The sequence below is a fragment of the Rhinopithecus roxellana genome, chromosome 7 (assembly GCF_007565055.1).
Source record: "Rhinopithecus roxellana isolate Shanxi Qingling chromosome 7, ASM756505v1, whole genome shotgun sequence".
NCBI lineage: Eukaryota > Metazoa > Chordata > Mammalia > Primates > Cercopithecidae > Rhinopithecus > Rhinopithecus roxellana.
The window spans coordinates 22,586,838-22,613,015 of NC_044555.1; the positions used below are offsets into that span (position 1 = coordinate 22,586,838).

General features: G+C 42.3%; 1 protein-coding gene across 1 annotated transcript in view; it reads right to left on the reverse strand.

The window, feature by feature from the left end:
* DGKK (diacylglycerol kinase kappa) overlaps positions 1-9,185 on the reverse strand; it is a 113,723-nt gene extending 104,538 nt beyond the window's left edge. Inside the window, exon 1 of the mRNA XM_030934435.1 lies at positions 8,475-9,185. Within this exon, the coding sequence (XP_030790295.1) occupies positions 8,475-9,125 (651 nt within the window). The 5' untranslated portion in view covers positions 9,126-9,185. The remainder of the gene's footprint in view (positions 1-8,474) is intronic.
* Between the last annotated feature and the right edge of the window lie 16,993 nt (positions 9,186-26,178).

Genomic DNA, 26,178 nt, shown 5'->3' on the forward strand with positions numbered 1-26,178 from the left:
TAAATATGACTTGCAAATTTTATGGGTTTGTGAAAATCAAGCCCTTTTATCACTCTGCAGGAATAGACATCAAAGCCAGCACATAACGAGACATAATGGAGCATGGATCACCTCCATTATTGAGTTGGCTAAGGGTCCTTCCCTGTTAGGTAGGGGTGTCTGACTAATTGGTAGTTAATAGCAAGAGTGTCACTGCTTTTGAGTTTATCATCAATTCTTAATTCTCTGTAGTGTTAGATGGGAACAATGACGCAGCTAATTCCCAAATCATTTGTTTGGTTTGGAAAAGAGGTATGATTTCTTCCCCAGCAGGTTTGCCTCCTAATTCTTTTTGCCTTGGACAGTGCCTTTCTTGGGAGTGTCACCTACCTGGATAATGGGGAAGGTAACCAGAAAAAGACTGGGGCAGCGGGAAGCCAGCCTGGGATTAAAATGTATCATCCTTTAGCCTTAGTGCTGAATGTTAGGTTCACTGGTGCCATTTGAGAGGGATAGTACCTTTTCTTTGTACAAGACTTCAGAGTCTGTGGAGCCGGTGGGAGAAGTGAGTGGTTTTTTTGTTTGTTTTAGAGGTTTTTTTTCTGTGTTTGCTTTTTCTTTTAAAAAATCTCAGGAAGAAAGTTCAATGGTGTTGGAGGGATTATGGCCAACTTGCCTTAGATTAGGAGGATTTCTTCCCTTTTCCTCAAATATTTTTTTCTCCTCTTGGATGTGGAGAGGAATAAAGTTCATTGATTTTAATAAAGTTGAAGGTATCTCCTCTTACAATGGAAGATTTTTTTCTTTAAAAATCTCCAGGGGAAAAGATTCACTGCTTTTGGTAGAGGTGGGGGAGCATCTCTCTTTAGGTCTGAAGGATTTCCATTAAAAAGTAGGTTTTGTGGAGAGGACCTACAAGGGCAACTTGTTTTAATGAGGCTCGGGAGCCCTCCCTAGTAGGATTTTTCTTTCTTTCCTTTTCTTTAAAAGAAACAGTTTATTGGGAAAAATTAGAATGGGGGACATCTCTCCTGGAAAGATGTTCTTTTCCTTTCCTCGTTTCCTTTTTTTGTTTTTTGTTTTATTTTTTATTTATTTATTTTTTGTTTGCTTGTTTGTTTGCTTTTTTTTTTTTTAAATAAAACAGTGAAGGCTGAAAGATAAATAAGGTCTCTGGGATAGGGTGACATTGGGCACATCCCCACCCCCCCGGCCACCCCCCCAACCCCCCCCCCCCCACATTCCCCACCTTGAAGAAGCTTGAGAAAGAGATTTTGTGGGGTTTTTATTTATTTTTTCCTTATTATGGGGGATGGAGAGGGTAGTCATCAGGAATAATATGCAATGTCTGCAGTAAGGTGTTGGCGCATTTTCCTGGAGAGAATTTCTTCCTTTGATCCTTTAAAAAATAATCCCTTTGTTAATTTTCTTCTTCCTCTCTTTCTCACCCCACCTTCTCTACCTCCTTCACTTTATCATAGCTAGCCCTTTTCCCCTTCCCTTCAAATTTCTCTCCCCATCCTCCTTCTTTCTCTCTCTCCCTCTCCTTTCCTCCCTCTCCCCTCTTTCTTTTTCCCTCTATCCCTCTCCTCCCTTCTCTCCCCCTTTCTTTTTCCCTCTCCCTCTCCCCTTTGTCTCTCTCTCTGGCTCCCTCCCTTCCTCTCTCTCTCTCCCTCTTTTTTCCTCTCCCTATCTCAGTCTCTCCCTACCTGCTCCTACCTTCCTCTCCCCTCTCCCTGTCCGGCTTTCCCCTTCCCTCCCTTCTTCCCTCCTCCCTCTCTCCTTCCCTCCCTCTGTTTCTCTCTCTCATTCTCCCTTCTCTTCCTTCTTTCTCCCTCTCTCCTTCTCTTTGTTTCTTTTTTGTTTTCAGAAAAAATATTCCAGGACTTTGGTGAGTGTGGGGGCATCTTCATTCCCTTAAGAAAAGTATTTCTGTTTAATATATACTGTTCGTGTTCTTCTCTCCCCCGCCCCCCATAATTCTAAACTTATTTGCTTGTTTTGAGAAAAAAAGGGTTTTTGTTGAGGCTGAGAATATTTTTGTTTAAGAGGACTTTCTTGGCTTTGTGTTTCTCCCCTACCTATCTTTTCTATTTATTCTCAAATTACAAAAATTCTATATTAAGAATAAAGCTTTTGGTAAATTATACAAACATATTAAATTATCACATGTACCCTGAAAATATGTACGTCTAGTATGCATCAGTTAAAAATTAATTAAAAATAAATAAATAAAATAAAAAGAATGAAGTTTTTGGGTGAATTTTTGTCAACTCCCATTAGAAGGATTTTCTTTTATTTTTTCTTCTTTTAAAAAAATCGGGTTTTTTTCTTGGTTGTGTTTTGACAGAAAAATTCATGGGTATTTGTGACACTGAAGTACTTCCTCTCTTTAAGAGGATTTTGTTTTTGTTTCATTAGTAATATCCTCTTCACCTATACATATAACTTTCCATTCTTAATTTTATTTTAAATCTTTAAAAAACTGTATTTTAAGAATAAGGTTTATGTTCTTTAGTCATGGAGGAGTGGTATTTCTCTTGTCCCTCCTCTCCCCATCCCCCACCCTTCTTGGAATTAAAAATTCAGGAGATTTGGTATAATCAGGGACCTATCCTTTAATATTTATTTCTTTTTTTAAATTAAAATGTGTGTATCTAGAGGGGAGGATTCATAAATTTCATTAACTTTTATGATTTTTGAGAATATCTGCCCTTAAAAGGATTTCCTGTTTTGCTTGTTTTCCTTATTATTTTTTTTTTAATTGAAGGGGTGGCAAATAAAGGTTATTATCCTTGGTGAGGTTAAAGATCCTTTAAGAGGATCTCTCTTTCTTTTAGTTCATTTTTTCAATTTTGTTTGTTTTTTGTTTTGGGGAGAATACTAGGTCTCTTTTCTTGTGGTTAGAGGGATGATATCTTTCTTTTAATTATTTTTTTAAATTGAGATGTAATTTACATACCATAAAATTCATCATCTTAACATACAATTCTGTGGGTTTTAGTGTATCCACAAGGTTGTGCACTCAACACCATTCTCTGATTCTAGAACATTTTAATCACCCTCAAAAGAAGCCCTGTACTCTTTAGCCACCATTCCCTTTTCCACCTCCCATATTGCCCCACTCATTTCCTTTCCATCTCTAAGGATTTGCCTGTTCTGCACATTTTATGTAATTGGGAAAAATAATGTCAGGAAGCTTTGATGAGGTTGGTGGACCTTCCCTCTATTTTTGCCCCCTTAATTTTCTCAAGAGATTGAGCATGAGCTGGAAGTCAAATAAAGTTTATAAATTTCATGAATATTTTGAGGTTAGAAATACTGTTTAACTTACGATGATTTCTCTTTTTTCATTTTAAAATTTTTCTTTGGGGGATATCAGTTCCATGGGCTTTGATGAGGGTGAGGAGAATTTCTTTTTAGAAGCTCTTTCTTTTTTTTTTTTTTTTCTTAAAACAATTTTCAGAGGAGGGGTAAGTTTCATTATCTGGGGTCACTGTCCCTTTCTTTTCCTTTTTAAAATTCATAAATTTGTTTTTATTATTTTGAGAATAAGATCTATTTGCTTTGGTGAGGGTGGGGCATCTCCCTTTAGAATGGCTGCTTGCTTGCTTTTTTTTTTTCCTTTAAATTTATTTTTTTTCCACTGAAAGAATTATAGTGGGTGGGCTTTGGAAAGGTCGGGTACCCTATCCTTAGCAGGATTTCAATTTATTTTCCTTACAAAACACACACACACAAACAAAAAAGGTCTTTGTGAGTAATCGGTTCAGGGTCTGCCTCTTCTCCTGTCTTCTCAGGCTCCTCTTCTATGCTGGCCCCCTCTGGGAGCATCAGAAGAGGAGCAGCAACCACTGCTTTGGAAAAAATATCAGAGCTGATGAAATGTCAGCTAAAAGACTGTTCTTAGACAGATGAGGATCCCATGTATCACAAAATCCTGGCTAACACGGTGAAACCCCGTCTCTACTAAAAAAATCCAAAAAAAAAAAAACTAGCCGGGCGATGTGGCGGGCGCCTGTAGTCCCAGTTACTCGGGAGGCTGAGGCAGGAGAATGGCGTAAACCCGGGAGGCGGAGCTTGCAGTGAGCCGAGATCGCGCCACTGTACTCCAGCCTGGGCGACAGAGCGAGACTCCGTCTCAAAAAAAAAAAAAAAAAAAAAAAAAAAAAAAAAAAAAACAACAACAACAACAAAACAAAAACAAAAACAAAAAAAAAAACTACAATAGAAAATTCAGTCATTACATCCTATAAGCCGTCAAATTTTATTTTTGTCCTCCCCCACCTGCTGCCTTGTTCAAGGAAATAAAAGGGTTAATAATGCAGAGGAAAGCAGTCTGCAAACTGTAAAGTGCCATAGGAGCAGAAGGAATTATAGAATCCTTATTAGAATACCCCTGAATGGTTTCCTGGTTTCTATGGATTTTTTTTTTTTTTTTTTTTTTTTTTTTTTTTTTTTTTTTTTTTTTTTTGCCTTTCCTTGGAGGCACTTTCTGTTTGGGCTGCAGATCTGCAGAATCCCTAGTTGGAGATTTTAATAAATGCATAAGAATTGTACTCTGAGAAACTAAAGACCACTGACCAATACTTCATTATCTTTTCTAGAACATCCTGTAGTGACTGCTTAGGAACTATTAGAATATACCAAATAAATCAGATGGTATCATCAAAACTTGGCAAGGAGGGGGCAAAAACTGAAGAGAAAAGAAAGTAATTCCATTCTGACCTTCAACAGGTTAAACATTTGAATCTATAATCCCAAAGCTGTTTACAGTCACTGCAGATACTCTGTTCACTTAGGAAAAAAATTTATTATCCCCTGAAGCTAACAATATCATTATTAGTCTGCTGCTGGTGGGACTGCATGGGATAAGGGCACTTTCCAAGCCATTAAAAAAAATTGTTAGTAATTTGCTTCTTAATTATTGTTCCAGTAACCACTCTGAAAATGGAAAGATTGACTGTATTTCCTTAAGGGCTATATATTCCATGCCATTTAAATAAGCATTTACTTCTCACTCTGAAACCAATGAGAACAAATTTTTATTCATTCACAGCAGCAGCCAATACATTGCTGGAAATGAATAGGTTTCAAGCTTCAGCAAGTGTTTATTAAGCAAAACCAAGGAGGGCTGCACTGAACTAGGCACTGAGAAAGGCCACCCCTATTTTTGAGAAGCTCAGAAATCACTAAAATATTCTGATAGGAATCACCAGATATCATATAAACAAATGCTTGCTATTTTGCAAGAAAATGTACAAAAATACCAGTTTTGTACATAAAAGCTGTCCTGATATGGTTTGAGGATAATGGTTATTACTGTGCAGTCATCAGGAGGGATACACAGACCCCTTTTATCTCCCCCAAAAGCCATGAAAGTGTATTTCCCCCCAGATTTTCATCAATCACTTGTATGATGTGATTTTAATTTCATAGCTGGTCAAAACCCAATGAATAAACAAAATTTTGTCTTTCTTCAAGCATAGCTGATGGGAGAGAAAGAAACATGGTCTACTTCATATAAGCCCCATCCCTCCCCGGAAGAAAGTTATAGCCTTGCTAAAGAACCAATTCACACATCCTTACTTACACTTGCTGCCACCAGGTGGGAGACCATGGCTTATTTCCTGGGAATTGAAACATTTTAGAAAGGAAAGAAATAGACACGTTTGGTTCACAGACTGACTGTGTTATCCTGGTAGCTGTTTGGAAAGAAAACATGAGCCACCTTTTCTCAGTCTCTACCCTCATGCTTGGCATAGAATTGCAGGTTCTGAAACGTTCCTGAAATCCCAAAAGAGGGCGGACTACAAGGCTGGAAAATGTTGTTTTTTTGCTACAATACCAGTCAACAAAATTATCTGGGAGAAACTTGCAGTCACATTCAAACACTTGGTTTTGCTCATTTCATCCTTTGAGTTATCAGGATAGCTTCACACTTGCTATGGAGGATTTCATTGCATGATGAGACCTGTATTTTGTTTTGTTCCCTGATATTTTGTGCACGTATGTATAGTATGTGCGTGTGTGTGTTAGGGGTGTGTGCACGCCTGTGCGTGTTGCAAGCTTGCCTTGAGGAGGCAGTGTTTGAAAACAACATCACCCCAGCTAAGATGACAACTTGTTTGCCTTGAATGTTAAGATACAAGCCAGCTGGTTGCAGGTGCCATTTGTCTGAGGAAGATGCAGGAGAGAATGATCCTATCACTGAAGATCAGATGTTTCCAGCTGCACCAGAGAGCAACTGCACAGCAACATTGAGGGTGTTGTAAAAGGGTTTGGCTCCAAGCAATTTAATTTGAGCATGTACCTAGATCCTTTGCATCCTTCAAAATTCTCCAGAGCCACTGATTAGTTAATCTGCATGGCCTTCTTAACGGATGGTGGTGGTTCTTAACCCCATTCTACAGATAAGTGATTCAAACAATATCTGGCTCTACTAAGGGCAAAGTCAAACCCCAGGGATCCTGGTCTCCTGCCAGTGTTGCCAAATGTCCATGGGTCAGCTAGCCAGCACGTCTGAGTGGGCACTATGTAGAGGACACTAATCTGATTCCCCTTACCTTAATCCTCCTCATCTGTCTGGCAACGACATTTTCCTGTCAAACAGGTAGGAGATGCTTTCGCATAGGAGCAGGGGATGCTTTTCACTGGGGGAAGGGTCCTGGTCTCCAGTCAGCCTTTCAGAGGCCAAAGAGGAGATGCATTCGCTAGGTATTACGTCCCCACGTGTCAGTTTCACAGCCTTGTTCCCAAAATTTCGCTTAAGATGGTCACAGGTCAGGTGATTCCTGCTTGTCTCTTTCCCACCAGCTTAATGCAAACTCTTCCAAAAAGACAAGAGCAATCACCCGGTGGGGGTGAGCTCCCAAATCTAGCCACCCCAACTTTGCCCTTCTTAAGATCACTTCAGGAAAGGGTATTTTCAGGAAAGGGAGGGATACACCCCCTGGTGTGAGAACTAGGGTGTTGGACTTTTAAAAAATTGTCAGTCTCCCACCGTCCTGTTTCATTTATTTATTTTTAAACCTCTGCACTTTCTTTTCTCTGTGAAACTTTTCGTTTTAGCCTTCTTTTTCAGTCGTTGGTCATTGCAGATATTTTGCAAACTCAAGCCTCCCTACTAACAACTCAGGAAGCAACTAGCGCTTCCATTTCGTGATGCCAACCTCTGCCCCCTCCCCTACTGCATTCCACATTCTATAAGTATGCGGTCCACAGCAGAAGGGTTCCTGAGCCGCGTCCTTATGGTTTGCTAGGCAGCAGGATGGACCGGTATTGTTCGTGTGTTGTGTTATTCGTTTGTGTGTGCGCGCGCGCGTGTGTGTGTGTGTGTGTGAGAATGCGCGCGCGTGTGTATGTTTTCCTGCAGGGGAAGCTAAATTGAGGTGTGTGTGTGCATTATCATGGTTTTCACAGTTTTGTGGAACGAAGTTTAGGGGAACGGAAGAGTAGGGAGAGTGCAGAGAAAGCAGGAAAGACAGGCATACTCGCGCTGAAGAGCAGACAGGGTTTCAGGGTCCAAGGCAAACACGAAAACCTTTTTCCTCCCTACTCCCCCTGGGCGAGTGCCGGAGGATTCTCCACTCATCTTTTCCCGGCCAAGTGTAACGATTTAGAAGGCGTCGCGGTAGACTGGTAGAGATGAAGGTTCCCCTTCACACGTTCTGCAATCCCATCTCCTATTTTCGTGTCTCTAAACGAGGACTCCTGTACCATTCCAACTGGCCCTGGTGCGGGATGCCAGTTGCCCCGTTTGTGACGCTGCGCATCATTGTATCACTGCGTTTGCACCTACCTGCTGGGAAATCCTGCAGACAGATGGAATGGTGGCTTCGACACACGCATGCTCTCCCCCTCCTCCCGGAGAACCCTGCCCTTCCCCTGCAGTGCGCGTGGGCACCGCCCATCCCCTAGTCCCCACCGGGAGTACCGGCTCGCAGCAGCCGGCAGAGGCGCCGGGCACCTCCCTGGAGCGCCGCCAGTTGCTCCCAGCTGAGGAGCCCCCTCCCCAGTGGAAGAGAGGGGGGGCAAGCAGGCGGCGGCTCCGCAGCTTGGGCCTCTGCGGCAGTGACCGCGGCTAAGAGGTGTGTCCCACCGCCCCCACTCAATCCGTCCGCTATGTACTCGGGGCCAGCCCTAAACACTTCTCCAGGTCTCTTGCGCTCCTCGAGGGTACCTTCATCCTCTCTTTCAAGACATTGGCGCTCACTGCACTGTCGCTTCTCCTCACGGGGAAAACTGCTCCCACCCCCCTGCTGTCAGCCCCGTTTCTAGCCCCAAACAGCCCATTCTCGATTCCCACATGTTGCTTCCCGCCTCCCAACCCCTTCCCATTCCCCCGGGTTCCCCAATCCCTGCATCTTTCTCAGCATCTTGGTCAGCCAGTGCCAGACAAGCGGGATGCAAGGGGTACCCGGAGTCCCGCGGGCTCCATAGCCATCTGACTTCGCCTTGCTTCTTTTCCGCGCTCCAGGGGGTCTTTTGCTTACCTTTATTCTGGACCACGACATTGGCGTTCTGGGCGATGGCAATGGCGATGGCGAGGTCTTTAGACCCCTCTCTCGAGTGTCCACCGGACATTGCAATAGACATGGTGCTGGACTCGGACGGGACTCTGGAGGCGCCTCAGGGCAGAACTCTGGGGCCAGCTCTGTCACAGGTTCTGGGGTCGGCTCTGGGGCCGGCTCTGGGGTAACTTCTGGAGTCAGCTCTGGGGCCTGCTCTGGGACCGACTCTGGGGCAGGTTCTGGAGTCGGCTCTGGTGCAGGCTCTGTGGCAGGTTCTGGGGCTGGCTCTATGGCAGGTTCTGGGGCCGGTTCTGGGGCCGGCTCTGTGGCAGGTTCTGGGGCCGGCTCTGTGGCAGGTTCTGGCGCCGGCTCTGTGGCTGGTTCTGGGGTCGGTTCTGTGTACAGTTCTGTGGCTGGTTCTGAGGTCGCTTCCAGACAGGGTCCTGGAGCAGGCTCTGGACAGGGCTCTGGTACGGGTTCTGGCGAAGGCTCGGAGAGCAGCGGCGGAGCCGGCGGCGGAGCCGGTGGTGGTGGCGGCGGCGGCCAAGGCGGCGGAGGCTCTGGAGACTCAGCGGGCTGCTCTCCATCCTGAGGCGGGGCAGTGCCCTGGGCCGCGGCAGCTCCGCGGTCCATGTCCGCACACCACCTCAGGTCTGGGCAGCCTGCGTCCCTAAGCCTGGAGGGCTAAAGTACCCTCGGGCGCCCCGCCCACTCCAGTCTGGCAGCCCCTCGCAGGGTGCCAAACTTTCCCCCATCCCACTCCATGGCTGGCTGGGCTCTGAGGTCTAACCCGTAGGCGCTCAGCCTCTCCCTGTGCTGGAACACGCCCCTCAGTGAGCGCACACCTCTTCGTAAGCAGCCACGGGTCCGATGGGCGGGAAGCAGAGGGGCTTGTGAACGCGGACTGGGCAGAGCGCTTGATGACCTCCTAGCGACGCGCGGGAGGGGAGGGAAGAGACAAAAAGGGGAGGGGGAGTGGAGCGGCGTGGAGGTTGGGGGGCGGGTTGGAGCCTGGCCGTGTTTAACCCTTTAGTAACACGAATGAAGAAAAAAAAAAAAAAAAGAAAGAAAAGCCAGAGGCGAAGTTGAGGGTCTTTGCAATTCCCCAACCACTTAGCCATGAGCTGCTGCTCAGAACAGCTTCCATCCTGTGTCTGCTCTCTCACCTCAGCAGCAGGTGAGCTTAGCCTCGGACCAACCTCTTGCCCCCCATCTCCAAGCCTCGATGGACAAGTAATACTTTTTATCTAAGCCTGGAAAAGAAATTACGGGGGTGGGGCTGTTCAGCCTCCTTTGGATTGAAGTACAATTTGCCCCCCTTCGGTTTTTGCATTTCTGAGCTTTGCCAGATCCAAGCGGTTTGCCGTTGGGTACAGAGTTTGAGGTGATTCGGGAAAGGAGTGTGATGAGGGAGGCTGGAGCCCCGGCATTCCGCAGCCTACAGCCTCCCCGAGAGCAAGGCGAGAGTGCCCCGGCAGCAGCAGCTGTGCTAGCGCTCGGGAGCTGAGGCTACTCTGGTCTCCGCAGCTATCTGGGCATCTGTCTGGCTCGCCTATGCCACAGGAGCCTGCCTTGTGCTTTTAGCTGGATTTCCCAGCCACCGGCAGGAGTTGTTTTTTTTTTCCCCCAAACTTGTTAACGCGCGCGCGCGTGTGTGTGTGCATGTGTGTGTGTGTGTGTGTGTGTGTGTGTGTGTGTGTGTGTGTGTCTTGGGCTGGGGAAATTCACTGCAACACCCACATCTTTTTCACCTCCTGAAGCAGTCTGACATTAGAGATGCGAGATTCTGTTGCGAAGAGAACGGCTGATGCCTAGCGCAGCACCTTTCCCACCACATCGGGAGACTTTAGAAGCTCTTTCTGTTATAGTCACCTACACATGCATACAAACCATCATCTTAGTTAGACCTAGACTTGAGATGCCAATATCTTGCCAATTGTAATTAACATTTGAGAAGACTACCCGTTAAGCCACAGCTGGGTGGGGGGATCGGACGGGGGAGAAATATCTGTAAGCCTGATTTGAAATATGAGAAGTGAATTTATCTCCCATACACATAATGCTGCAGTTGTGGGTAGCAGCCCTCTTTCTGCAGCCCCTTCTCTAGCCATCTACTCCCAGACCATATCCCCCACCGTTCCTTCTTCTTTTGCCAATGGACTCTGACCTAGCCAGAATTTTCTGGAATCTGCAGCATCTTTGTTACCTACACTATGTCTCAGCAATAAATAATACCACAAGAGCACAGTCTCACCTAACTCCCTCCAAAAACCAGAATCTCTGGTGAGGTCTGCATTTCCCAGATCCTTGCTGTAGCATCACAGCCTAAGCCTACCTTTCCAGAGGTATGTTACACTGCTTGGCAGCTACTAAACTCGTGCAGGGACGGTCCTTAAACTCTGGGGATGGGAAGACCAGGAGAGGTGAGCCCTATCCATTCCCTCACATGGTAGTCCTCCTTCCGGTAAGTTCACCTTAGGGGCCCACTCTCTTCACCCTCCTTGGGCTTGTTCTCCTTTCTCCTATCCCACACCTCAAGTAGCCAAGCTGCCTTTAACCTTAAGAGTTCAGGACTGAAATATACGGGTGCCAGATCTCATTATCGGATCTGGCTCATAAAAGTGCCAGAACTGACCAACCAGTAAGCCCAGGATTGGAGATCACTTCTCTGGCTCTCACACCTTAATGGAATCCCTGTCCTTAGAAGGGGCAGATATCTCACATTTAAATTTTGCTTTTTACTAAACCTGACATGTAGTTAGATGGGCTGAAGGCTGAGCAGTCACAGAGTAAGATGGCCTCTTTGGTTACAGATGGCCTCTTGGGGTTTGGCATAGACAGTGTATTGTCAAGTGGGATACCACCAGGGGACAACTTGGAGTTACTGTTTTATGTATGTTTATTGAAGCTCCTGTCTATAATTCTACACTGAATTATAATGAGGCCAACATTTATGATGTAGACTCTTGCTACAAGGTCATTTTGAGGTTGAATGCTAAAATAGTTTTTTGTACATGGCTTTTGCTCCATTAGGGTAGGTTACTGGAGATATACTGCCTGAACTACATTATGATTAGTTTTGAAGGTTTTAGAAAATTATTTTTCAGCACATCATTAGCTACCTTATTATTTCATATCATAGTAAGGGTTTTTGTGTGTGGGGAGGGGGTGGGGGGGTTCCTTAGCCCAGTATTGAATACCATGCTTTACATTGGAGGCAGGGTAGAGGGATGGCCAAAATGGTTTATTGGTACCTGGTTTGGGGAGGCACCTTTGCTGTAACTAAGCTACACCTTCCTCTTTCCCATAACCTGATGGTTTCTTAATAAAGTTTTGCTTAGATGCTTCTGTATTTTCCTCACAACCTAACCCAGGGCTTGAGGTCATAGTCAGGATTCAGGAAATGTCTGTTAAGTGGATGATTCATTGTAGGTTACTGGTTAGGATGTATTTTTCTGCATTGCTTTTTAGCAGTATTTGATATTTCAAATGATTAATGATCTCCTAAGAGGCTCTCTTTTAATTAAACAATACTGATTTTTAAAAAGGCCAAGAGGTACATAAGAATTTCTTTAACCAGACATAAATGGAATGATGACCGTATCCACAGAGGCTTGGATGAACATGGTTCTGGACGTCCCAGGGCAGAAATGGTCCTTAGCCTGGGACTTTTGGGCATGTTATATAAGTTACCTGATTGGACTGGATGAAGGATCGATCAGTACGGTAGACTCATATCTTTTGAATATGCGATGCACTACCTCACCCAACTGCCAGCATTTACTCTGATTCTACCCAAAATACAGTTTATCCAAGCCAGCATGGAGCTCCTTCAATTTCAGCCATGCTCAGAGTTCTGGAGAGGCAAAGGAGAGAAAAGTTGAGAAATGTGACAAAATTAAAGCTCTTCTCCCTTCTTGTTTTCATTTCATTTTCATTATTGAATGAGAGAGTGGCACTGTACTGCTAGAGTGGAAGCCTTTCCCCCCTTGATCAGTAGCTTTAAATTCCCTAAGTCCTCCCTTTTAGAGCAATTTGGGAAGAAATCAGTGTCTCTCCTGAGTCTTAGCAGCTGCCAACCTCTCCTACTGTACTACCTCGGGATGTGCCAAGCCAAAATAGCAACCTTTATAATAATCTACTAAATAAAATAAGGAGATGGGATGAAGAACAGACAGCATTTATGGAGAAGGTAGATGATTCAGACAATTAATTTAGCTGGGATTAAAATGCAAACCTGTTAACCTTTACTCACTGTAGTCTCCTAGGATTAATTGATATAGGATTGGAGAGTTAAAAAGTTAATACCTTGCATTTGTATAATGCCTTTTGATTTCTAAAGTACTTTCACATATATTATCTCACTTCAGCCTCACAACAAATGTGTGAGGCAAGCAAATTCGGACTTCCATCACATACCCCTGCCCTTTACCCTTTAACAGATGAGAAAACACAAGTCCAGTGAGATTAAGTGCCATGTCTTAGGTCATAGAGATAATTAGTGGTGGAACAGACATTTAGAACTTGTGTCACTCAATTCCCAGCTGAGGGAGACCAGAGCACGATACTGAGGGCTGTGAGCTGGGTGCTGTGAGACAGCATCTGTGTAAATCCTCTCCATAGTAGAATGGGAAGGCTGCCTTAATGCCTGTTTCTTTCTTGGGCCTGTCAAAGGAGCAGAGACTCTTCCATTTTTACCTTGATGTTTCTCAGCTCTCACTCTTTCTGGATAGCAGTTAATCTGTAACCAAGCTCACTATAGAAGGTCCCTGTTTAGAGGAACATTTTTGAATATGTATGTAATATAATAATTCAACCAGGGTATACTCATTTTATTGGTTCTGTTTTTATGTTTTCTTGAAGTGAAGCACTCCACAGTTAAGACGTATTTACTGCCAGTCTGTGGTGTATACAGCCCTATTAGCTGTCCTGGGGAAGGAGAAAGGGCAGAAATATTAGACATGATCCTTCCCACAACAATTATTCGAGCTTGGTGGTCAAGATAAACCAAATACAGGTGAAAAGCAATCCAAACACAGACACCAGTTTATGATCATGACACCATACTTTGTACCTTTCTGGGGGCTGGGGGTGGGGGAGGACTAAGTGAGACAGAGCGGAAAGGAAATTGCAAGGGGAGTCAGGAAATGTGGCTTCATATTAAGGTTCTACCACTAAACTCTCAACATGACCTTATACAGATCATTTAATATATTTGGGACTTAAGTTTTCTCCTATGAAAAATGGAGGTGGGAATAAAGTTGGGCTTGATCATCTAGCTCTAAAGTCTGTTTTAGCACAAAATATCAGGAATCCTGTGAATGAATCACGAATAGCTATTTGTAAGGGGACAGATCTTGAAATGGGTCTTGAATGATGCAATTAACATAGATTAACAAAGAGGAAGTGGAAAGGCATTGCAGACAAGGAGAGAAGCAAAGATAGAAACCTAGTGGTGAGAATGAGCCAGGCTGGTTGAGATAGAGGGACCATACCAATGACTGATGAGAGATGAGATTAGAGTGAAGCAAGTGGTAGGGAGAAAGAGGGATGTAAAAGGTTTTCAACATCAGATTGAAGAGTTGGAAGATTTGGTTTTAAAGGTAATGGGAGCAATGCAGGCTGTTTGAATATAGGTGTACGTGGTAAAACTAACCAGTGAGAAAAAAATTGTCCTTGACTCTGTATTTGGTTCTGGAAGCATCTACAAATCTATTTTGTTCCCCTTGAGCTGATATCCAGTTAATTTGAGGTAATTTGTAAAATCATAATTCGTTCTTTACTTTTACTGCAACCTCTAGTTTTGGGTCTGCTTTGCCAAGGCTGCTGGCCCAAATGGCTTAACTACCTGCCTATACATTTGGATTTAGTCCATAATGGGTCGTTTGGCTTCCATGGACTCAACATGCTAATAGGATTTCTAATTTAAAATTCTAACTGATGATGAATGACCAGGGGATGAGAGAAAGGTCTTTGTAGGCAGGCAGGAGTGGGATGGTTGTGGACCTGAAAGCAGATTCGGAGATTGAAAACAGTTTGAAGGAAGATAAGAAAAAAATGAATCTTTGCAGAATCTTTAACTCACTGTGGCTTAGATATGGGGGAAAGCTGATGAGAAACAGCCATCCAGTCTAACCTGCCAAGGATCTAAACTCAGCTTGTATTAATAAGAGAAAACAGATTGCTCTAATGGCATAGAGAAAAACGTGGTGGAAATTGGTGTGGCAGATCACAGGTGTGTGTGGTGGGAGCTGAGGGAGAGAATATAGAGCTGATAGTGTCCCTTAGGTGATGGTGTTTAGAAAGAGTGAAAAAGATTATTAGAACCCTCCTGGTGTGGTGTCAGTAATGGAGGCAGGCAGACATTTGTAATACTCATTATCAATATTTGAATATGTGTATGTGTGTGTATCTTTATCCAAAAAGGAAAAAGATGATGTTAGTAAGAATTGTCTCTGCACAAAATTACTTTGCTACCTTACCACCCTCTACAAATGCTTTGTGACTGACTTTAGGAGGGAAAGTGATGGATATAGGAGGGAGGAACAGATAGAGAAAGGAATTTAGGAAAAAGAGGTGTTGATAGGCAGAACGGCTGTGATGAAAAAGGTTGGGGAAGAAGGTGGCTTTCTTTTCCTCCAAAGAACTGCCAGCAGCCTTTCTGGCTGCCCCTTTTTCTCTTTCTTGTAATTTCCCTTTACTGAGAGTTAGCTCAAAATGCAGAATTAATCAGTTCTGTCATAAGAAGGAATCTGAGGGGAGAGGCTTTACACAATTGAAGCGACTTACAAGGACAAGACATCACATAACTCGGTCATCTTAGACGGAGATTAAAGCATTCAATAGTCATTTCCAGGACCTCCCTTCTATCATTCACCTTTTGGTTTTAAGTCCTCATGCTCTAGTTATGACCTTTGGGCACAGCCATTTCTGGAAGGGCCTATTCCCTTTAACCACACTTCATATGACAAAACTAGGCTCAGTTTTACCCTTTCTCTTTCTCAGCTTCACTGGTCTCTGCAATAACAAGGCCCTTTCCCAACTGGGCCTCAGAATCTTAACGTGACCCTGGGGTAAAACTGCAGCTTCCTGACCCCCAGGGTTTCTAGGGATTGCATCATTCAATCATCAATTCCACAAATAATTATTGAACATCTACTATATGCTTGGCACTCATTTGAATGCTGAGGAATCACCAAAAAACAAGACAGATATCATCCATGCTCAATTGGCATTTATTGGCTAAGGGATGGGGAAATACAAACATTAAACAGGCATACATACATGAAGACGTTGTTTCAGAAAATAAGTGCAATAAAGAAAACAAAACAGGATGATGTGATAGAAAGTGCCTGGAGGGCTACTTTGGTCAGTCAATTTATTTACTCATTTGCTTAATCCTATAGGACATCCAAAATAGTTTGGAATTACTTCACCAACGCTACTACCAACAACAAACCTACTAAATAAACTTCAAGACTTTTTTCCACCAACTTCTGATTTGAAAAATTTTCAATCCTACAGAAAAGTTGCAAGAATAATACAGTGATCACTTACATATTCTTTACCAATTGCTAACACTTTATCACATTTACTTAATATCTATAACTCCATCTATTTATCTACATATCTATCTATTTTTGGCTGAGCCACTTGAACCTTTGTTGCAGACATCATGATATGTCACACGTAAGTATTCAGCATATACATTCAGCATGTATCTCATAAAGAGCAAGGACATTCTCCTTCACACACAATACGATGATCACAATTATGAAATTTAACAGTGATACATTAATATTATCTAGAATACAATGCACATGTGAATTTCTCAAATTGTCCAAATAATGCTCTGTATAGCATTTTTTTTTTTTTTGGCAAATATAGGGTCAAATCATAGACTGCATTTAGTTCTGTCTCTTTAGTCTCCTTTAATCTAGATTAGTCCTAGCTTTCATTTGTCTTTCATGACATTGACACTTTTGAAGAGTACAGACCAGTTGACTTTAGACTGGATTTCAATTTCAATTTGGGTTTGCCTAATTGTTTGAGATTGGATTGTCATGGAAGGCTTCTGTGAAGAGGCAACTTTCAGTTGAGTCCTGTGAACACAAGGAGGCAGCTGTGAAAATATCTGGGGAAAGGGATTCCAGGCAGAGGGAATGGCAAGTAGAAACTCCTGGAGATGGAGACAGGCTTGTGTTTGAGAGAGAAAAAGCAGACCAGAGTGACTGGAGCCTAGAGATCAAGGGGGAGAGGCGTATGAAATGAAATAAGATAGGCGGGATTCAGATCATGATGTAGCATATAAGTCAAGGGAAATAGAAGATTTTGTTCTAATTGCACTGGTAGGCCACTAAGGGTTTTATGTAATTTGGTGACACGATCTGATTTGAATTTGCTTTTAAAAATAGTTTTTATACCGCATGTTCTCACTCATAAGTGGGAGGTGAACAATGAGAACACATGGACACAGGGAGGGTAACGACACACACTGGGTCCTGGGGTTAGGTGGGAGTAGGGAGAGCATCAGGATAAATAGCTAATGCATGCAGGGCTTAATACCTAGGTGATAGGTTGATCTGTGCAGCAAACCACCATGGCACACGTTTACCTATGTAACAAACCTGCACGTCCTGCACATGTATCCCAGAACTTAAAATAAATACAATAAAGTTGAAAAGAAAAAAGAAAAAAATGTAATAAAAAATTTAAAAAAATAAAAATAGTTTTTATTTTCTAAAGAATTTTGCTTTGTATGCAGTTTAAAGAAACAAATAGGTACATGTCACAGCTGTCAGTCTGCCCCCCTCTCCCATTATCTACTCCCTAGAGGGAACTACTTGGAGCTCCTTTAGCTAAATAGCATGCTTGTAAAGCTAATTCATAATTTTTCAGATTAAAGCACTCTATGGAAGAGGAGAGTTTAGCTCATTATCATCATAAGCCCCCGTGCATGCACAAACACAGACTTCCCATTCCACCACTCTACCAGTACAGTTATGTCATAATTTTGACTAGCTCAATATTCAGTGTTTACATTATTATGACTCTGGAAATGCTATTCACAGCTGAGTTACATAGCACACTAGGATTACTTTTCCTTTCTTGCACATCTGCTTGTTTTTAATGGAGCTGATAATTGTCTTGTTTATTCTCTTGCTTATTTTTCTATGTACTTAACATTAGCTCATCCACAACCTGTTCCCCAGTTGACTAAATATTCTCCCAATATGTGAAGATGCATTGGCTCTTCTGTCAGTTTCATCTTCTGTGAGACATCTTTGAATTGCTCCAATCCGGCCCAATTGCTCTCTAGATCTGTAGAACGCTCTCATCCTGCGATATCCCTAATAATTTTGAAGATATTTCTTCATTGTTTTCTAGCTTCTAACTTTTGAGAAGCCTGAGGCCATTTGGAATCCTGATCCCTTGTAATTTTTCTTTTCTGGAAGCCACTGGGATCTTCGTTTTGTCTTAGGGTGCAACATCACATTGATATCCCCTGGTGTGTGTCCATTTTCTTTCACTGTGTTGGGTATTCTGTGGACGCTTTCAATCTTAAAAACTGTCTTTCAACTCTGGAAACTTTTCTTGAATTATTTATTTAATTTTGTTCTCTCCAGTTTTTCTGACCTTCTCCTTCCTGGAACTCATGTTATTCTTATGCTGGACTACCTGAAAAATATAATTTGCTTACATTTTTCTTATATTTTCTATCTTTCCATATGTTTGTCTGTTTGCTCTACTTCTGGGCTGTTCCCTCAGCTTTATCTTTCATTGCTTCTGCAATACTGCAATGCAATTCTGACACTAACGGAGTTAGCAGAGACTCTATTGGTTAAGGGCACAGTCTCCAATGAACTGTTCTCACTTCAGATGCCAGCTACAAATTCAGGGTTACCTGCACTTCTGACCAGGCTACCAACTTGGGTATTCCAATGAGCCCTCAGGTTTGATGATTCCCTAGAATAAGTCACAGAACTCAGAAAAGTACCATGTTTATGATTGCAGTTTTATTACAAAAGATGCAAATCAGGACTAGCCAAATGAAGAGACCTAGAGGATGAGGCCTGGGAGTGCCCTAATTGTGGAGCTTCCATGTCCTTCCCTTGTGGAATCAGGATATGTCACCCCTGGCATATCAATATGTTTGCTAACTAGGAAATTCACCTGAGCCTTGGTGTCCAGGGTTTTCACAGGGGTTTCATTATACAGGCATGACTGATTGAATCACTGACCATGTGATTGAAGTCAGTCTCCAGTCCTCCTTCTTCCCTCCCCAGAAGTCATCTTCGGCTGATATCATCTGGCACAAAGCCTTAACTCTCTAGTAACACTGTTGGTCTTTACAGCCTCACCAACCCCCATCCTGAAACTACCCAAGAGCCCACCCTAAGCCACCTCATTAGCATAAATTCAGTCATGGGTCCAGAGGCCCATCATGAATAAACAAAGACATTCTTATCACTCAAGAAATTTTAAGAGTTTAGAAGCTCTTTCCCAGGAACCTGAGACAAAGATCCTGCAACAAAGACCAGACAAATTTTTCCTTCTACATTTTCTAATAAGTTCAAAGAAGGATTTTAAAAAAATTCAACTTTTATTTTAGATTCAGGAGGTACATGTGCAAGTTTGTTACATGGGTATACTGTGTGATGCCAAGGCTTGGGGTACAAGTGATCCTGTCATCCAGGTAGTGAGCATAGTACCCAATAGTTTTTCAACCCTTGACTCCCTCCCTACCTCCTGCTAAGTAGTCCCCACTATCTATTGTTGCCATCTTTATGTCCATGAGGACCCAGTGTTTAGTTCCAACTTATAAGTGAGAACATGTGGTGTTTGGTTTTCTGTTCCTGTGTTAATTTGCTTAGGATAATGGCCTCCAGCTAAAGCAGGAATTTTTCAGAGCAATTTTTTGCCCTCTGAGTATCATTTTAAATATAATCTTGCTCTTGTTTGATAGATACAATATTTTACCTCTTTGAGCACAATAATGGTTATTAATTTTCATTTCTGTTTCTTTTAAGTTTTTGGTTTATTGATTGGTTTAGGTCTCTATCTTTGATATTGCAGGCTTTCCTCAGATAGCTTGTCATCCTTGGCTATTTGCTCATATTTATGAGTAGGTTCCTAAAAAGCTAATTAAAAGGTCAGAGTATTTAGTGAGACTCATGTGAGTATATCAGTTTTCTACTGTGGCATAACAAGTTGCCACAAACATCGTGGCTTAAAACAACACACATTAATAATCTCATGGTTTCTGTGCATTAGCAGTTCAGGTCTGGGGTAGCCAAGTTCTCTGTCAAGAGTCTTCCCAGATTGTAATCAAGGTGTTGGTCAGGATGTAAACTCATCTGGAGTTTTGACTGGGGAAGAATTTGCTTCCAAGTTTAATCAGGCTGTTGGCAGAATTTATTTTCTAATGGCCACATGACTGGGGCCTCAGCTTTTTGCTAAGTGTTGGCTGGAGGCTACCCTCAGGTCTTAGAGGCCATCCACAGCTCCTTAAAGAGATTGGCAGTTACTTGCCATATAGGCTTCTGCAACATAGCCTCCCATGTCATCAAGCCCAGAGGAAGAGACATTAGCTTCTGTCAGCTAAAGCAGAGCCTTTTATAATGTAGCTTAATTATGAGAGTGACATCCCATCACCTTTGCCATATTCTGTTAGGTTAGAAACAAGTCACAGTTCCCATTTCCATTCAAGAAGAGAGAAGTACACAAAGGCATGAGTACTAGGAGGTGGTATCCACTGGGGACTACCTTGGGTCCGTCTACCACAATGGGTTTCACTGCAAGGTGATCTGGCTGGGTCATTTCATTGGACAACACTTTATATCAACATCTTTAGTTTTTTTTTTCTTTTTCTTTATTATTATTATTTTTTTCTGAGGTTGTTCACATTTCCAAAGAAGAATATTCAAGCCTGGAGGTTGTAAGCCTGACTGTCAGCATTCTAAGAACTAAGTGGGGCCAGGCGCCCTGTAATCCTAGCACTTTGGGAGGCCGGGGCAGGCAGATCATGGGGTCAGGAGTTCGAGACCACCCTGACCAACATAGCGAAACCCCGTCTCTGCTAAATATACAAAAAATAAAAATAAAAATTAGCCAGGCATGATGGTGTGCACCTGTAATCCCAGCCACTCGAGAGGCTGAGGCAGGAGAATCATGTGAACCTAGGAGGTGGAGGTTTCAGTGAGCCGAGATGGCGCCATTGCACTCCAGCCCAGGTAACAATGCAAGACAACATCTCAAAAAAAAAAAAAAAAAAAAAGTACTAAGTGGGATAAGAGGCTAAGGATCTCAACAATCAATATGTAAACTTCTGAATGTCCTTGTTTTCCATATGGTACTTCTTCCTCAACTGTGCTTCCCCAGTCCAGAGACCCTCTGTTTTACTCTCTCTAGAGAATAAACCTCACATCTGATGGGAGTTGGGGCAGAGACAATCAAACAGCTGTGAGGAGTTGTGGAGGAGATCTTAGGATTCAACTGGTTATTAAGAATTTCAACCAATACTCTTGATTTTAGGGTTACTTTCACCTCCACTTCCAGAAGTACTGGTCCTGCCAATTTTTGAGCCTTTTGGAGGTTCTTTGTTGTGAATTGTATTGGTTGTCAGTTTTCCCCAATGCCAGTTTTGGATTCATTTTCTGCAGGTCAGCTGTCAGTTACCCTTGTATGTCTATTTTTCTAGCTTTAAATATTGCATTGTTATCTTCTCTCCCCAAATTACTATAATTTTAATGAGGGTTGGCAGCAAAGTGGAGGTAAATACATGTGTTCAAATTGTCATGGTCAATGGGATGTCCTAATTTACATGTTAAAAAGATTACTGTGACCTTTTTGTGAAGAAGACTATGAGGGAGGGATAACAGTGGAAGTTGGGAGAACAATTAGGTAGCTAGTTCTAAGAGATATTTAAGGGAAGAAATGGATAGCACTTGGTAGTAGATTGAGAGTGGGGAGAAGAGAGAGAGAGGGAGGTGTCACCGATGATTCCTAAGCTTGCGTAGTAGGATGGATGGTGGATTTCACCCATTTCGTATTCATTGTTTTCATGTCATTTTCCAGGGCTGCTATCAACACACTTGTCTCCCTCACTACTACAATTGATGTCACCACAAAACCAGCTCAGAGCAAATCTAACATTGCCAGGAACACAGTTACCATGATAAGAAAGCCCTAATGTAATGACCACCACCACCAACTACTACTACACCAGCTCCCAGTTATGAAGTGATCACTGTAAGCCTGGTTCCATATTAAGTACTTTCCATATACTATTTTAATTAACTTCCCCAATAGCCCCGTGAGGTAGATACCCATCTGTAATTTATTGCCACTGAATTCTCCAAGTGAATTCTTTCTAAATCAATCAAGTTCTGGGGAGTATAGTTTCACAAGAAAGTATGACAGGGACTCTAGAAGTGGTGGGAGGGCACATCGCATAAGCTGTTGCCATTCCTACTCATTTGCTGTCTACTCCACACCCGTGGTAGGATGCATCCACTCTTTACTCATACTGCCTTGTCCCTCTGGTTAACCACCTCCTCCTATTCTTGTCTCAGAATTTTGCTTCTTTTGAAAATCCTCTCTTATAGTTGTATTGCCCAAAGTGGCAAGAACGTCCCCTTTGCCTCAACTGTAGCATAGAACTACAGTCTTATTCTACTCCACAAGCTCTTCATAGGAGAAATGGGGGCTTGGAGTGGAGATGAGAACTTTGCCCAATCTTCAAACTTATGTGGAATTTCAGGAATAAAACACATAAGGATGGAAATGTCTTGAATTGTTCACATGAACGTAGCCTAGAAGAGGACAAAAAAGAGGAACAGGAAGAAGTAATTTTAATGCAATTTGAGACTTTCCCCAAGTTTCTTGAGAAATGGAAGACTTGGGGGGACTGGGAACAGACGGTATAAATTACATTAACTTATTATTAATTACTTGGGGTTGTTACCCCTAGGAGAAATCCTGGAATGATGTCTTAGTTGGCTTGGGTTGCCATAACACAATATCATTAGACTGGGGAGCTTAAGCAACAGAAATTTATTTCTCACAGTTCTGGAGGTTGGAAGTCTGAGATCAGGGTGCCCCCATTGTTGGGCTCTAGGAAGGGCCCTCTTTCTGGCTTGCAGATAGCTGCCTTCTCACTGTGTCCTCACATGGTGGAGAGAGAGAAAGAGAACAAATTCTGTGGTGTCTCTTCTTTCTAATATGGACACTAATCCTATTGAATAAAGGCCCCACCCTTATGGATTCATTTAACCTTAATTACCTCCTTATAAGCTCTATCTTCAAGTCACATTTGGGGTTACAGCTTTAACATACAAATATGGGGGGACACAATTCAGTCTATAGCAGAGATTATGCTTTGCTTTGCCAAGTCCTCTAGTGTTAATCAATACAATTGAGAACATAGGACACTGACAACCAAGTCAATCAGCAAACCTAGGTGAGATTTGCCTAAGCCCCTGTGTTTCCGTTGTAACATTAGCTCTGACAGTTTCTGTGGAGCTGACACTCTTTGTCTCTAACCATTTATGTTCTGCTGAGTTCTGGCTGGATTTTTACTCTTCTGTAAATTTCTTTCTACTGTGTTATATTAAGCTTCATCAAGACATACTTCTATGATAATAAATGAGATTTATTTATTATCTAGATTGACTGACTATGTACTAAAATATCATTGACTTTCCTTCCTTGAAAAATGTTCTTTTTGTATGTGTGACTAGTGAAGGGGGTGATGGTAATTCAGAGGATAGAGTTTGTAAAAGATATTTGACTTCTTTGGAGACAAGAGTGATGAGAGAAGATTTTGTAGTCTTGACGACATCACATGTGTGCTCTTTCTCCTCCACGGAAACGAAAATGTGTAAGTGAGACTGATGAGTCAGCTAATTCTCACTCCCCTCCTCCACTCCCACCTCCACCACTAGCCTAAGGACTAGTGTTTTTCTTCTTCAAGGCCAAGAATGAACATACTAAAGAATAGAAGGGGATATCACAGTGCCATAAGTAACTAAGTAACTTAGTTTCTCAGTTATTATAGTCCTGATTCCTGCTAGAGAGCCTTCTGTTATTGCTTTAGGTACCTTCAGAACAGTGCATTTAGCCATTCACTGTGAACCCAGATGTTTGAGTTTATTATTATTTTTTCTAAGATATCTTGATACAGCAAGAGGTTTGAACTTTAAATATTCCATGGTTTTCAATGCATGAAAGTCTGTTTTGGGGGATTTTTTTTTTTTGAGGATAGGGTTAGTGTCTTTTTATGCAGCCAATCATATTCATTCTTTCACCAAGCATTTATTGAGCACTTATTGTGTGCCAGACACTGTGGTAGATACTGGAGATTTAAAGACATGCAAGATACAATTTCCTGCCTTTGATGCACTTATAGCTCCACATACAGATCTCTCTTCCAGAGACAGTCCCACATGAATCACTGAAATACAGAATAATAAGTGTGATGAATAGATGCCTGGACAAAGTATGGCTTTTTATGGCTTTTTTTTTTTTTTTTGCTTTGGGGAACCAGGGAATGTTCGCAAAGGAGGTGACATTTGAGCTACGTTTCTAAGATGGAGAAGGAGGAAAAAGTTATTTTCAGGCATTAGAAAAAGCATATGAAAAGACGCAGAAATGTAAAGGGGTACAGAGTGTTCAAAGGTCTGCAGGAAGTTCATTTTGATTGAGGCAATGTCAGGTGATCTTGCTAAAAAGGAGAGTTAGAGTGATTGTGAAGAACCTCCTTATGCCATGCTAAAGTACTTGGATTTAGCATTGAACATATTTAGGCAGAGGCATGGCATACTATTATTGGCAATTTATAAAGTTCACTCCAACAACTACATGGAGGACAGTTTGAAAGGAAGCAAGAATGAATGTACAGAGACAGATTAAAAAGCCGTCGCAAAAATCCCAGTGTGAGGACGATAAGCGTCCAAACAAAGGCAGTGACAGTGGAAACAATAAGGAGGGAATATGGTTAAGGGGCGATTCCAAAGAAGGTAAAATAGGACTTTGTAGCCAATTGAACATAGTTATTGGAGAGAGAAAAATGTTTTGTGTGACTCCCAGGTTTCTAATTTAGGTAACTTGATAGATGACAGTGCCATTAATAGAGATCAGTTGGAGACATCCAGGAGACAGTTGCATTTATGGGTCTGGAGTAGGGGAGAGATATGAAAGTCAGAGATAAAAATTTACGTATCATCAATGGAGTAGTTGAAGCCATGGGAATGGAGATTTCCCTGGGCAAGTTTCCAGAATAATATGAAAAGGGCCTTATGAAGAGGGTCTCTGAAAATAGTAACATTTAAGGGGTAGACACAGGAAGAGAATTTTATGAAGCAGGAGAATGAATAATCAGAGAGATAGGAGGAAAACCTGAGAAGAAGGAAGATATGGTCCACAGTGTCAGATACAGCATAGAGGTCAAGAAAGATGATGGCAGAAGCAGGGCCCACTTGATTTAGCACTCAGGGGTGTTAGTGACCTTAAAGAGGGCATATTCAGTAGAATGGTGCCAGGAGAGCTCAGCCCAAGTAGGCTGAGACACAAATGACACAAATGGGAGGGAAGGAATTGGAGACTGAGAGTACAGACTACTTTTTTTCTTCCTTTTTTTTTTTTTTACTTTGACATATGGATTCATAAACATTCTAATAACAATGAACCTCGTACCGAGGGTCTCTTGTGCACTGAAGTATACAGCCAGGATGATCGGCAACAGATACTTTTTAGTTGTATCTAATATTAGTATTTATTTGTGTATATTGTGCTGTGGTTTATATACAATATGTATGAATAAGTATACATGTATGAGGGTATCTTTTGGTTCTGATAGGGTAATGAATCAATCACAGTTTTGGAGATCCCTTCTGGAGAGTAAGGTCTGCAGACCTACTGACCCCTTTGGTTCTGGAAAAGCTCCTAACTGCCTCAAAGCAGCCTCATTCCCAGTGCAGGGGAAATGTTATGTAGGGAATGCAACTCTCCTGGAAGCATTTTAATTTACCCATGCTGGGAACATTCCTCTCTCCATACGCCTTTACTGGGCATAAAGATTTGTGTGCAAATGGATCTGGTAAGCACTCCTGAGTCCATCAGGGTTCCTCAAGGCAGTTACAAAGACTAAATTCTGAAATCCACAGAGGTGCCATCTTGCCATCTCAGGCAGTGATGGTCAACACTTTTTTCACTTTAACACACCTGAGGAGGCTTGACTCTCACTATCAGTAACAGTAATTTCTTGACAGTGAGCCAGGAGGTGAGATAATAAAGATGGACCACTTTTGTTAAACAGTCAGATACTGTCCTCAGCATTTTACATCAATTAAGTAAACTACTATGTCCCCAGGATACAGGTGTGGAAACTGGTTAAGAAGTGTGGTGGTGAAGCAAGAGAGAAAGTAAAAGAAACACATGGAGAAGGCAGGTGTGGTTTGCCACTCAACTGAATTCTCATCTGAACTCTGTCCTCTTCTCTGAAGATGTAGACTGTGTACCTGGCCTTGTGTTGGAGCAACTAGGAATGGGTTAGGAGACGAAAATGGCAATATTCCTAACTTTAAGGTACTTATGTACTGTTTGGCTAGATTTGTTATTTCTTAAGAAAGAAACATATGAAACAATAAAGAATAGGTGGTGTTTTTAAAGCTGGGTTGTAAGGCAG